Genomic DNA, 14,585 nt, shown 5'->3' with positions numbered 1-14,585 from the left:
GGAGAATTAATTAAAAAAACAGACGTAAATCTGATGGAATGGAACTCCACCTGCTTACCAATCCATACATTTTCAGATGAAAAATTTATTGTCTTTGTTCTTTCTTTGATTTTTCCCTGTCCCCATCATGTGTGCCATAGGGCTACATTTGCTCCAGATGCATATGTGCAGAATATCTATCTATCATCTATCTATCTACCTATCTATCTATCTATCTATCTATCTATCTATCTATCTATCTATCTATCTATCTATCTATCTATCTATCTATCATCTATCTAAATAATATAATATAATTAATATAATATAAAATAATATATATAAAAGGCTGTATGTATGTGTGTATGTTTAGCATAACTCTGGAACGCCTGGCCTATTAAGGAGAGCAAGTGTGGCATCCTAGAGCAGCAATTGTTTGTGATGTCAGTTCCTTCACAGCTTCCTCTGGAAAGGCAGCCGTGACGTTCATCCTCCAGTGGACCAATAGGGAAGTGCCTGATGGATTTGGGGCAATGTGCCAGGATCATAGACAGGGCGGGAAAGAGGAGCACATGGGAGGGGGAAGCTGAGAGGGCAGGGATGATGGTCATGGGAGCAGGGGGATGAAAGACCCCTCTCAAAGGCTCCCTGTCAGACAAACGCTTCAGGGCAAAGTGCCAGGATCACAGATAGGGAGGGAAAGATGAGCACATGGGAGGGGGAAGCTGAGAGGGCAGGGATGATGGTCATGGGAGCAGGGGGAAGAAAGGCCCCTTTCAATGGCTCCCTGTCAGACAAAAGCTATAAATACCTGGGCAACTCTAGATCATTAGCTAATGTAAGAAAGAAGAAAAGGCGCTCTCTACATGGGGCTTCCCTTGAAATGCACCCGGAGGCTACAGTTGGTCCAGAACGCAGCCGCGCGGGTAATTATGGGGAGTACTAGGTACTACCATGTGACACCGTTCCTGCGCGAGCTGCACTGGCTTCCTGTGGTCTATCGGGTACGTTTCAAGGTTTTGATAACGATCTTCAAAGCGCTCCATGGCTCAGGACCTAGTTACTTGCGGGATCGTATTCTGCCCCATACATCCCTGCGACCAATCTGCTCGCACAGAGAGGGCCTCCTCCAGGTGCCGTCCACCAGGCAGTGCCGGGGGGCGGCGCCTAGGAGTAGAGCCTTCTCTGTGGCGGGCCCAGCCCTGTGGAATGACCTCCCCCCGGATATTAGGAATACCTCTGACCTCCGCTCCTTTCGTGTAAAGCTCAAGACCCACCTATTTCAAGTAGCTGGCCTGGCTCAACTTTGATCCAACTATATTGCTCCTGACGGGTTTTTTATTTGGGGTATTTTAATTGTATTAAATTATTTAGGGGTTTTTAAACATTGTGTTTTTAATTGTTTTTTATTCATCAGCTCACCTCCTCCTTGTATATGTATATGTCTTGGTATACGTTTTTGTTATATGTATGTTTGTTTATATATATATTTATTTCCTATGTTTTATTGTACGCCGCCCCGAGTCCTTCGGGAGAGGGTGCGGCTAAGAAATAAATATTTATTATTATTATTATTAAAAAAGAGATCAAAGCCACAGCTCAAATTCTGAGAACTTGATACAGGCTTTCAAGAAGAGACTGGGCTGCCATTTGTCAAAAATAGTATAGGGTCTGCCTGGGTGGACTAGATGACCTCCAAGGTCCCTTCCAACTCTGTTAATCTGATAATCTGTTTTAGCAGAAAGAACAACATTCCATTTTAATTCTGTGGTACTAAAATACTAACTTGGAAGAAAAATCCCCACAATTAGGAATGTTAACATCCCATAGAACTTTGTTCCCGTGTCCCTCAATGAGAACAGATTGCGGCTTCCTTGGTGCTCTCTAGGTTTGGTGGTTTTCTGCACTGATGATGTTACCTAGTTGGGTAATGAAATGTCTGCGAGCAAACCATCAAGCTCATAAGGCACCAAAGACCCCACGGTTCAACCCAGAGCTACGGATATTCTCTTCCATTGGGAACCAGCCATGTGACCGAGTGGGAGTGGCTTGGCAGTCATGTGACTGAGTGGGCGTGACCAACTTGTAAAATGTGGTGAAACTCACTTAATGCTCTTGCTTAGCAATCAAAATGCTGGCTCAGGAACTCTGGCATTGAAGCACGCAAGTCTAAAAGCTGTCAAGTTACAAGACCCTTGCATCCCTAACCCTTTAGAAAAAAAAACACCAGGGGTGTTCAAACTTGACAGCTTTAAGACTTGTGGACTTCAACTCCCAGAATTCCTCCTCTCGCTCTTCATCTTGATGATGTGCGGGCGGGGGAGGGACCTGGAACCGGTTTTAAATGGCACTGTAGATTTGTGGAACCTCTTCTATAGAAGAGGTTAGAACTGGCAGGAACCCACTCCTGCTTGAACTCCACTTCTCATCTTTCTACGCTTGTGTGGGGTCAGGGTCAGGGGTTGGCTGCTATGGGTTCGCCCAGGTTCGGGAGAACCTATAGCTAACATTATGGCTGGTTTGGAGAACCTCCAAATCCCATCCTTGGCTGGCCCCGCCCACACTGCCCTGCCCACCTCAGGAGTCTCCATGCAGCCTGTTTTGGATGCGAGGTAAGTGCAGGGCCCACATGAAGGCTCGAGAGGGGAAAAAACGGGCCTCCCGAAAGTTCCGGAAGGCTGGAAACAGGCGTGTTTCCAGCCTTCGGAGAGCCTCCGGAGCCCAGGAAAAACAGTTTTTGCCCTCCCAGAGGCCAGAGGCCTGGGGAAGGCAAAAACACACCCTCCTCTTCTATGGTGCAGGAGGCCGACTAGGCCATGCCCACCATGGCCACGCCCACCCAGTAGAGAACACTCTGCCCACCTGGGCAGAGAACCCGTTGGTGAAATTTTTGAAGCCCAGCCCTGGTCAGGATAATGAGAATTGAAGTCCAAGTAGTCTGAGCGACCTCAGGCTGGGAGAGACAGTCCTAAACCCCATAGCTGACAGAGAACGATTCTACAGTGCGCTTTCGGTGTCTTCTTCAGCCTATGTCCTCCTCTTTGGGAATTCACAGACGAAATACATGGTGAGGTGGCATTCCGTATCATTCCATTTCCCAGTGCTGAGCATCTCCACACAGTCCTCATTCTCTTGGGAGTCCTGAGGCGCTCCTTCCTTCCAATTGCTGTAGCTTTGCAATGGTGTACGGTCTGCGTACATGAACTGGCCTTCCTTCTCTATATCATTCAGGCCTATAAAGACTCGGAAGAAGCCACTCTGGGAGACGTAATCCGAAATCACCGTGTTAGCGGCTTCATCCTTCGGCATCGCTAAGATTCCTTCTCGAATCCTGCAGTGAGCGAGGGCTTCCCTGTAGTTCTTCTCTTCCTGAACAATGTAGTAGTATTTTTCTTCCGTTTCTCTGATGCCTGCTAACACTTTTAGAAAGAGAAATAAAATAAAATAAAACCCCGTGTTTTTTTTTTAAAACAATAGCCATTTCAGGGTGCCTAAGTCTATAAACACGGATGTCTACATATAAAACATGGAAGACCCCTGGGGGTGCAGTGGTTACAGTGCAGTACAGGTAATCCTCAACTTATGATCACAATTGAGGCAAAACTTACGTTGCTAAGTAAGAAATTTGAGAAGTCAGTTTTGCCCCACGTTATGACTTTTTCTTGTTACATTTGTTAAGTTAATTACTGCAGTTGTTAAGTTAGTAACGTGGTCGTTAAGTGAATCTGCCTTCCTCATTGACTTTCAGAAAGTCACAAAAAGGTATGGCCCTAGAGGAGTGATGGTGAACCTTTTTTCGTGTTGGGTGCCAAAAGCACGCCTTGCGTGCCCACCCCCATAATTCAATGTCCCCCATGCGCTGTGTGCCCTGTGCATGCACATATGACCCCCCCCCCGCTGCCCACGACGCCCTCCGGAGGCTGTAAATGGCCCATTTTCTGCCTTCGGGTGGGCTGGAGGTCCGTTTTTCTCCTTCCCCAGGTTCCAGAGGTTTTCTAGGAGCCTGGGGAGGGTGAAAAATAGCCCAACACACACACCGGAAGTTCATGAACAGACTTCCGGGTTGCCCGTTGGGCCGTTTTTCTCCCTCCAGAGCACTGGGTCTCAACCTTCCTAATGCCGCGACCCTTTAATACAGTCCCTCAGGTTGTGGTGACCCCCAAACAAAAAAATTATGTTGTGTTTTCCGTATTTTTTCAAAAATATGTGTTTTCCGATGGTCTTAGGGGTCCCAATCCACAGGTTGAGAACCACTGCTCCAGAGGCTTCAGGAGGCTTGCATGTTGGGTGTTTTTTTTTTTTTTTGCCAGGGAAACCTGGGGAGGGTGAAAAACAGCCGAAAATCAGCTGGCCAGGGCACACATGCACGCTGGAGCTGACAGGGCAATGTCTGGCATGCCCTCAGAAATGGCTCCGCGTGCCATCTGTGGCACGCATGCCATAGGTTCGCCTTTGTAGCCCTAGAGCATTGCATGAGTCAGTTGCCAAGCCTGATCATGTCACCACGGGAACGCTGCAACAGTCATGAGTGTGGAAAACGGCCATAAGTCCCTTTTTTCCAGCGCTGTTGTAACTTCCAACAGTCACTAAGTGAACTGTTGTAAGTTGATGACCACCTGTATTGCAGTTTAACTCTGCCCATAGCCTGGAGTTCGATCCTGATGGGGCTCAAGGTTGACTCAGCCTTCCATCCTTCTGAGGTTGGTAAAATGAGGACCCAGATGCAAATAATGTATTTACATTGCAAACCGCTCAGAGGGTGCTGTAAAGTGCTATGGGAGCGGTATGTAAGCTTAAATGCTATGCCGATGGCTAAGCACACCTTGGATACAGGAAAGATGCTTTTGAGTCTGTAGCACATCTCCAGCTTATGCACCCTGATAATCTACCTTAGTAATTCTGCCCCCAAACTCTGCCATTTCCATAGTTAGAAGTCCTCCCACATCCCTTTGCTATTGACTCATATCAAAATTGTTATCACAAAGAAGGAAACAGTATGCCACCAAAAATGGGCAGTTTCCTCCTGAATTTTAATGGCACAGTCTTTGAGGGAGTTGGGCACAAAAAATCCCTCACACAAAATTGGTACACACAAAATTGGTACAACTTCCAGGGGGTCCCACGTGAATCCCCAATTTAAGAGAAACCAACGAACGCTAAGGATATGAAACCTACCATTCTTTACGAAGGTAATAGAATTTTTGAGTCGAGCCACGTTGATGTCCAGTTGTCCGACAACTTTGCGATATTTCCCACAATCACAGACACCACCTAACTCAGTATAAATATAGAAACATTCGTTATTAAGATGAATAACACGATGCTATGAGATTTGTGTCCGAAGCAATTTTAATCCTATCTATTTCCTCTTCCATCTTAATAATATGTTAACTGTAGTTATTTATTACACTTAGGAGTGGTGCAGTGGCCTAGAGGTGGAGCTCTCACCTCACAATCAGGAGGTTGTGAGATCAATCCTAGGAGGAGGCAGATATTTCTCTCTCTCTGGGCACAATGAGAATATATCTGCTGAACAAAACCCCGTAATGGCGACAAGAAAGGCATCCGGCCAGTAAACACTCTGCTAGCTCCATTCAGTTGCCGAGACTCTACCCCGCAAGGGATTATGGAGTCGTTAAACGATGATGAGGATTTATTATATTTATGGGTATCAGTTTCTCACAAATAATTCAAAATATACCGATATTTTTTTGTCCTCAAAATAAACAAGGCCTTAAGTTGAGTTGATGATGTCAGAGGAATTGTCTTGGCATTACAGATAGTTTTAGTTTAGTGATTGCCTTGAATAGCAACTGCTTGAACTTACAACAGTGATGAACCCCCCCCCCCCAAATTTGCAACACCAGTCCTCGTATTTATGACCTTCACAGGTATGGAAAACAAAGAAAAGCTGATGTCAACTCCTAAAGTTGCCATGGTGAGGAAAGTGGGGGGAGTGCATTCCATGCATACTTTCGGCTAGAGGCAGATCGGATCTCAGATTACCGCAGCAGACCTGGGAGGGGTGCACCTCATTGGGAAATGTGATTAATGACACAGACTGAGGGGAGGGAAGGAACGGGGGTAAAGTTCAGCTATAATTCAAATAAGGCTGGGATCTGACTGCAAAAAGGTCTTGCCAAAATAAATGCTCCTAATAAATGACTAATTTTCTTTTGAAATTTGGCTCGAGACTCAAGAATCAATTAGGGCATTTTTTTGAAACCTGGCAGCTGAAGTAAGATCATAAGCACAGTTACGATATCACTTAGTGAGCTCTTTGCTTAATGACCGATTTGCCAGTCCCAGTTGTGATCACTAAATGAGGACTTTCAGTATTGTGGAAATGTTTGCCATTATCTTCTGCTGGGGCTTCTTTTGAGTTCCAGAACTAACCTATTACAAAACCCAGAGGCAATTCTGTTGCTGCTTGTATTTTGCAAAGTAGAAGAGGCCAAAAGAAGTTGAATTTGATCCTATGTTGAAGTAAGAGGGGAGATTTGAAATTCTTGCTGTTCATTTCTAGGTAATCTCCCTTGTAAATGAACCACATCATTTATATATGCACTAAGTATTTTGTATATATATATATATTTAAAAATCTACTTTTTAAAAATAAAAATCTGGTAGATTTATGGGAGTTAACAATATCATAAAAAGTAGAGTTTCTCAGGAGAAGTATTAATATTACTGCAGCTAGCAAAGTGCTTCCCCCAATTGCTTAGATGCATTCACATTCAATGGCTATATTCATGTGACTGCATTTTGTGATGTTGTTGCTGAAAACCAGAATTTACTTCGGATTTTCGGGAAAACTGGACCATAACGAATACTGAAAAAAATGTAAAATGAGGTCGGTTACCGCCATCATTGGTCCTAAGTCAAGGATTAACACTAAAAAGCGATCATTTGGGCAAGATGGCGGTTGTTTGACCCATGCTGGCTGGGGAATTCTGGGAGTTGAAGTCCCCACAGGTTGGGAAAGACTGGATCAAATCCTAAACTTACTGAACCAACTGGCTTTGCATCCCTTGTGAAGACACAAAAACCAAGCCAAAGTTAAAATTAACCAGGCTTATCTTGCTCTATGAACACACATTCTGTTTTTTAACTGACCTCATTAAGTATGTTGAGTGACTACAGTCATTAGGTGGAACATTAAAAACGTCGTTTTGAATCTACATTTTTCATAAAGATTTAATTAAATGAAAATGGCTGGGGGCACAGGGCTGGATCACCGTGGCATTTTAATTGGTGCAGGCCTCATAATTCTGACTGAAATGGACTGTACCACTTCAAAGTGCAGGTAAGACTTTAATCCTTCCCTTCAAACAATCCCTTGGCAAACAATATTTGAATCAGAGATCCAGACTGAGTTCTTGGCTACCTCTTAATGGGGCTGTTTTAAACATAGCAATCCTACCTCTAGCTTAAGAAAACAGAATGTTTTCAGAAAATTGGCTTTTTGTAGGTAGCTCTTGACCTAGGACCAGTAATATTTGTAGAGTAGGTCACCTATGCGACCGAACCTATTTCACAAGGTTTTTTTTTTGCAGCAGTTGTTAAGTGAAACAATGGTTCGCTATGGGGTGGTTTTTCTGAAAATCAGATGTAAATGCCAATTTTAAGCAAAGACGTGATAAAGTGCAGTCAAGTGACTGCTGGGAGATTGGATCTTCATAGCCCAGTTGTTAATACTCTTGGGGCAGCCTATTGTAACTTCAAAGAGTTACTAAGTCACCAATCATAAATAGAGTACTATCAGGGGTGGGCTGCCCCATTGATGGATGGGTGTGGCCATGATGGGCGTGGCCTAGTTAACCTCCTGTACCATGGTGGGGGTGTTTTTTGTCCTCCCCAGACTCCGGAGGCTCTCCTCAAGGCTCTGGGAGGGCGAAAACTACTTCCCCAGGGTTACAAAGGCTGGAAACAGGCCCGTTTCTAGACTTCCGGAACCTCTAGACCTCCAGTAGGCCTGTTTCCCCCCATCCCCCAAGCCTCTGCGCGGGCTCTGCACTTACCTGGCATGATGAAGGGGCCACGTGGAGACTCGCGGGAGGGGCGTGGCCAGCCATGGGTGGCATTTGGGGGTTCGCCAAACTGGGCAGAATCCTAGCTAGAGGATCGCCCGAACCTGTGCGAACCCCCAGCAGCCCACCCCTGAGGACTATATGTAGTTTTCGGGCACTTCTGTTTAAAAACCTGCCTGTCTAACCACTCTCACCAGAATTAGCGCAGGGAATTAAATCCAACAGAGGAAAACTGTTTCTGACCTCACATTTGGGGGAGGTCGTCTGGGGGTAGGATAGGAAATGAAACAAGGAGGGGCTGATTTTTTTTGGTAAAGGAACAGCCTCCAGGAGAGGTAAGATAAGTCTCCTTTTCCCAACCTAATCCCAAACAGTTTTAGTCATCACTTTACAAAAAAGATGTTGAGATTTCGTGGGGGGAAATGCAAAGAAGAGCAATTAAGATGATTGAAGGCCTTGGAGACTAAAACATATGAACAACAGTTGCTGGATTTGGGTTTGGCTAGTCTAGAGATAAGTAGGTCTAGCAGGGACATGATAGCAGTATTCTAGTATTTGAGAAGCTGCCACAAAGAGAAGGGGGTCAATTTATTTTCCAAAGCACCAAACGATGGATGGAGAGAAGCAACCTGGAATGAAGGAGAAACTTCCTAATAGTGAGGACAATTAACCAGCGGAACAACTTGCCTTCAGACATTGTGGGTGCTTCATCATTGGAGGTTTTTAAGACGAGACTGGACTGTCATTTCTCTGAAATGGTGTAGGATTTCCTGCTTGAGCAGGGGGCTGGACTAGAAGACCTCCAAGCTCCCTTCCAGCTCTATTATGATTCTGACTCATTGATATTTCAGAAGCTTATAAAGACAGTGAACTTCCAGAGATTTTTCATCATGCCCACTTCATCGTTTTTTCTTATTTCCATCGATTTTCATTCTCAGTTTAGCCTACAGCTCTTGGATGTCTGAGCTATCTGTCAGGTCTGATTCTGTTTAATTTATCTGAGATCAGTCAGATTTGGCTGGTACTGCCATCTGCTGTGATGGTGATGGGACATGCTAGGATAATAAAGCACCCTTCCTCCTCCTTGCCTTCTGGACCAACATGCTAGGGTACACAGTGGCTACAATTTGATTGTCTCTGATCTAGAAGACAACAAAGGCATCAGGAATGCAAAAGAAGAACAAAGAATGTGTACCTGCTTTACCCTTCCCTCCAACGATTCCAGATTCCCCCTTTACTCCTTTGTCACCTAAATGAAGAAGAAAATACATTGCCTTCGACTGGAAAGTTGCAGGCACATTCGCAAAATAGGTCTTGAGAAATGGATAGAGCGCGTAAGTGGGATGGACAAGGTAAATAGTTCAATTTTACATACATCGGATTAAGTTCTACAGAATACAGGTAGTCCTTGACTTACAACGGTTTGTTTAGTGACTTTAACATTACAACAGCACGGAAAATGGTGCTGTTGGCTGTTTGTCACACAACTGTTGCAGCATCCCCATGGTCACACGATCAAGGTTAGGGTGCTTTGGAATTGGCAGGAATTTATGACAGTTGCAGTGTCCTCGAGTTACCGTATTTTTCGGACTATAAGAAACACCGGTGTATATGACGCACCAAGATTTTGAAGAGGTAAGTAAGAAAAAAAAGTTTTGCCTTCTCACAGCTGCTGGGGGCTGAGGGAAGGCAAAAAAGCCTCTGATTTTGCGAAAAATGACCAGTTTTTCACAAAAATGGGATGCGCGGGCCGGGCTTTGGGAGGCCAAAAATGGCTGTATTTGATGTAGAAGACACACCAACATTTCCACACTCTTTTAGGGGGGGGGGAGTGCATCTTATACTCCGAAAAATATGGTATGTGATCACCTTGTGTAACCTTCTGTAGGAAGTTAAAACCCACCCCTCTCCTAGAAAAATGAAGTATCCTTGGAAATATTGAAAAGGCAGAATATTACATTTTCCTGGATGTGTAAAGGAAGAAACATGTTTTAAAGACAAAGTAACTCCCTGCAGCTTCTGGCCCCCTCCCCCTTTGTCAATGAGCCATTAAAGCATGTGCTACTCCACTTTACATAATAAAGGTAGTATCAGTTTTTCACAGAAACTCACCACATGGCATCTGAGAACTCAACAAAACCTGGATTCAAAACACAGTCTAGAGAGTTGCCCCTGCCCCATGGGAGTCTGACAACCAACCAGAATACATTTCTTACACAGGAACAAGAAACAGAGAGGTGGGGCCGAACAGATTATAAAAAACCCTGCAAGCACCTCCCTCAGCCCTTCTCTTTTTCTCCACCAACATTGAAGCATGAGATCACCTTTTCTGTTCAGGACTCAAGCCACGTGGTCCTGTCCACCATTAAACCATCTTTCCAAGCAGCCTCCATGTCTCCAGTGTCTTTTTCCCCACTTGGAGCCGAACCCAGAAGGAAATTTCTTTCATCAATTGGCACTTCACAGATGGGACTCCAAGCTAGCCTAACCAATGGATATGGCCCAGGTAAGCCTCCCATGCCAGCAAAGACCCCATTGAGTCTGTGGGTGGAGTTTATCTTGGCCTTAGCCATTTGGATCTTGGTTTTAAAGGGGTTTTGAGCTTGAGCTCAAAGGCTGCCTGGAAAGAAAGTGAGTACCTCTAAATTTTAATTCTCTAACATTTAATTTTAAAGCATGGCAAAGCGTGGAAATGTGTGTATGCCTGCATGTGTGTGAGTGATGAAATCTTTCAATCACAGCTGGATCTTGGTTCCTCTGTGTGTTTTACCAAGAGAGCCTGGAAAGTGTTAGGGTCAGGCCAGAGCACAGAACCTTCGGTTAGGGAAAAGAGAGTGTGTGTGAAAAACATGGATGGAAAAGTGAATGAATTTTTGTTGTTGCTTTTGTCGTGTGAAAGCAAAACAGCAAAGGCCTATTGTCCGTAAAGAGAGGAGGTTCTGGTACTCACTGCAGAGGGGCAGAGGTCCACCCTGGATCACCTTTTTGGATCTGGAAAACCTTAGCGGAATTCCCTATGAGGAAAGCGGCCGAATACTTCGTTGAGGGAATTGAAGTCCTTCCCGGAATTTTTTTCTTCCAAAAACTTATGACAGGTCACCTGGCTAGGCCAAAGTGTCATGGGAAGCGTTAGCTAGTGGGTGACATCACCTCTAGCAAACAAAGTTAATGGGGAAGCCAGATTCATTTAACAACTGTGGCAAGAAAGTTTGTAAAATAGGGAAAAACTCACTTAACAAACTTAGCAAAAGAAAATTTTGGCTCAATTTTGCTCATAGGTCAAGGACATCCTGTACCCTGAATTAAATTCCTACTGCATACAATTGAATCTATTTTGGTCTACTGTAGTTTTTCCCAAGGCAGGTTCTCAAAGCTTTTGCTTTTTGATAGTAAACTTCAGAGTTTAATAGATGATCCATTAAAAGTTTATAGATTCAGCGGCTGGATGTGTCTAGTACCTTTTGTTTCTTCAGGGAATTGCAGCAGAAACTGAGACAGACAATAGCTTAAGAGAGTGAATGATATAATAAGTGAATATACCTAATGCAGGTAGGTTATGCATTTCACTTTTGGAATGCGGAATTTTTTTTGCAGGTTTGGGAGGCACTTAAGGATATTATTTATGAATAAATGGGAATTCTGAAGGTGGAAGATTTTTTTAAAAATGGGATTGCAGTGTATAGGAGGTGCAATACACAGGAGGTTTAACTTTCCTTCTCTCGCTGCATTTTATGACAATCCATCCCTAGTTGCTATTAGCCCCTGGCAGGACAAAAAGCTCAGTGGAACTTCTGTTTTTAAAGGAAAAGATATAATTTTCAATAGAACAATTGGAAAGGAAAGAAAGCAATCTTCTGTATTGCTGCATTGTTTGCAGTGTAAAATAGTACATATGTTTATAATTCTGCATTCACTACCATATTCAGCATTAAGGGAATAATCAGCCAGTGAGAGGAAGGATTATATATGTGATGGCTGCCACCTCCATCTCCACCTGCATATGTTTTCTGTAACAAACTCAGCCTTTCCATTCTTATTTTTGTTCCCTCCCCCAATCTGCTTTGCATTTCACATATCTCCCACACTTGGTGAAGAGACTGAAACTGAAAAGAGGTTGGGCTTTTAAACAAACAAAAACCTGAAATTTGCTTCCAGAGCAACCATAACATTTTCGCAAGGAAGAAACATCAAATTTTGGAATGACTTTTACAATTCCTGGATGTAAATATTCCTGGAAGTCTGTGAGGAGATCTCAAACATGTAGTGCATTTGCAACAATATTTCTAAGGTAGAAGAGTTCTGCAAGGAACAGTTGGAAAATATACAAATAAGAGTAAAAAAAAAGCACATATTTGGATACAAAGAAAAGTGAAACAGTTGTTGCCAATTTAGATAATGCCCCTGGAGCATTTTTATTCTAGAAACATCTGAGAATTGCATAGAAATGTGTATGTTGAATGTGTATGTGAACTTGATAATGTCTGCCTACCTCATAACATGAATTCCCAAATGCCTATTAGCCAAGCTCCCAACAGAGCTGCATTAAGTTTGACTAGCCAACTCCAAAATTCCTGCTGCCATAGGGAAATCCCATATCCACACTTTGGTTCCCTTCAAAATAAAGTTGGCCATGTAGCTTTTCAGGAGATATAGTTGATAGGGTCCAACTTTCACAGCCATGCATTTCAACTTTGGCCACCTAATGAGAAAGAAGGACTCACTGGAGAAGAGCCTAATGCTGGGAAAGATTGAGGGCAAAAGAAGAAGGGGGCGACAGAGAATGAGGGGGCTGGATGGAGTCACTGAAGCAGTTGGCCTGAGCTTAAATGGACTCCAGAGGATGGTAGAGGACAGGAAGGCCTGGAGGAACGTTGTCCATGGGGTTGCAATGAGTCAGACACGACTTCACAACTAACAACAACAGTTGATAGAGATGTACTGAAGGGGATAGCTGTTCAAGAGGGATGCAAAAACATGGGTAGATTGGGAATTTTTATTAATCTTACTGGAAGGGATGGGGATTGAATCCACGACCTTTTCCATTTGCACCCCAAAAAGGCTGCCTTCAAAATAAAGTTGACCCTGGAGCTTCCAGGATGTGTGGTTGATAGGGATGTACTGAAGGCAGTGGTGGGTTTCAAATTTTTTTAGAACCTCTTGTGTAGGTGTGGCTTGCTTTGTGGGAGTGGCTTGCTTTGTGGGAGTGGCTTGCCAGCCATGTGACTGAGTGGGAGTGGCTTGGCAGTCATGTGACTGGGTGGGCATGGCCAACTTGTAAAATGTGGTGAAACTCACTTAACAACGCTCTTGCTTAGCAACCAAAATGTTGACTCAGAAACTCTGGCATTTGAAGCACGCAAGTCTTAAAGCTGTCAAGTTACAAGACCCTTGCACCCCTAACCCTTTAGAAAAAAAACCCAGGGGTGTTCAAACTTGACAGCTTTAAGACTTGTGGACTTCAACTCCCAGAATTCCTCCTCCAGTCATGTTGGCTCAGGAACTATGGCATTGAAGTGTGCAAGTCTTAAAGGTGTCAAGTTACAACACCCTTGCACCCCCAACACTTTAGGAAAAAAAACCCCAGGGATGTTGAAACTTGACAGCTTTAAGACTTTAAGGTTTAGATAGGACTCTTAGAGGCGGGCGGGGCAATTGGTGAGCCAACCAATCAGTGAGCGGTGGGCGGGGCAAGTGTGGTGCAGACGGGCGGGGGGAGGGAGCTGGAACCGGTTCTAAACGGCACGGTAGATTTGTGGAACCTCTTCTATAGAAGAGGTTAGAACTGGCAGGAACCCACTCCTGACTGAAGGGGACGTAGGAACTTGGATAGATTGACTGAGACTTTTATTAATCTTACTGGAAAGGATGGGGTTTGAATCTATGACCTTCTGCATTTGCACCCTAATGAGTTACAGTTGTCCCAGCACAGACTAGGAGGGTCCTATCCTTGATTGGGATCTGAGGAGAGTGCAACTCAATGGTGGTCTTTCCTTCATTGATGCCCGTTGAAGAGATCTCTGACCATTCTTCTGCTTTTTACGTTTTTCAGCATTTGGTGAAATGAACTCAGGTGTGTCAAATGCTTGTTTTTCTCCTTCTTCCATGTACTTTGCTCTTGCATTTCAGTGTGCAGACTCTAAATTATAACGAACTCAGCAGAGAGTATTATTGAGGAAAATGGAAATGTGTGGTTATGAAGAGCTTTTCCAAAAACATAGACAATACCAAAAACAGTCTGAATGGGTTCATGTTGGTAGCCGTGGAACGGGAAGCATAAGTTAACAGTGCTTGTGTTTTGAAAATAAAAGCCTTCGGTTTCATTTGGAGACATAAATAGCAGGTGTTTATTTTTAATTTTATACTGAGGTTTACCATCCAGGGAAGATATGTGATCAGTTAATATTTACCTTTTCTGCCAATTGGTCCGATTTTGCCTATCATTCCTTGTTCACCAATATCTCCAATTGTTCCTTTGTCTCCTGAATCAGAAATATAATAAATAGGAGTTTAGAATAGAATAGAATAATAGGGTTGGAAGGGACCTTGGAGGTCTTCTAGTCCAACCCCCAGCTCAAG

At 43.9% G+C, this 14,585-nt stretch overlaps 1 protein-coding gene across 1 annotated transcript in view; it reads right to left on the bottom strand.

The window, feature by feature from the left end:
* Positions 1-1,561: 1,561 nt before the first annotated feature.
* Positions 1,562-14,585, bottom strand: part of COLEC10 (collectin subfamily member 10) — a 35,519-nt gene continuing 22,495 nt past the window's right edge. Inside the window, exons 3-6 of the mRNA XM_081950861.1 lie at positions 14,417-14,488; positions 9,205-9,258; positions 5,155-5,250; positions 1,562-3,398 (exon numbers count right to left, since the gene is read on the bottom strand). Of these exons, the coding sequence (XP_081806987.1) occupies positions 3,007-3,398; positions 5,155-5,250; positions 9,205-9,258; positions 14,417-14,488 (614 nt within the window). The 3' untranslated portion in view covers positions 1,562-3,006. The remainder of the gene's footprint in view (positions 3,399-5,154; positions 5,251-9,204; positions 9,259-14,416; positions 14,489-14,585) is intronic.

This window comes from Natrix helvetica (genome assembly GCF_964273705.1).
Source record: "Natrix helvetica genome assembly, chromosome: 4".
Classification (NCBI taxonomy): domain Eukaryota; kingdom Metazoa; phylum Chordata; class Lepidosauria; order Squamata; family Natricidae; genus Natrix; species Natrix helvetica.
The sequence above is the reverse complement of the archived record's forward strand: the minus strand, read 5'-3'. Positions and strand labels throughout refer to the sequence as shown.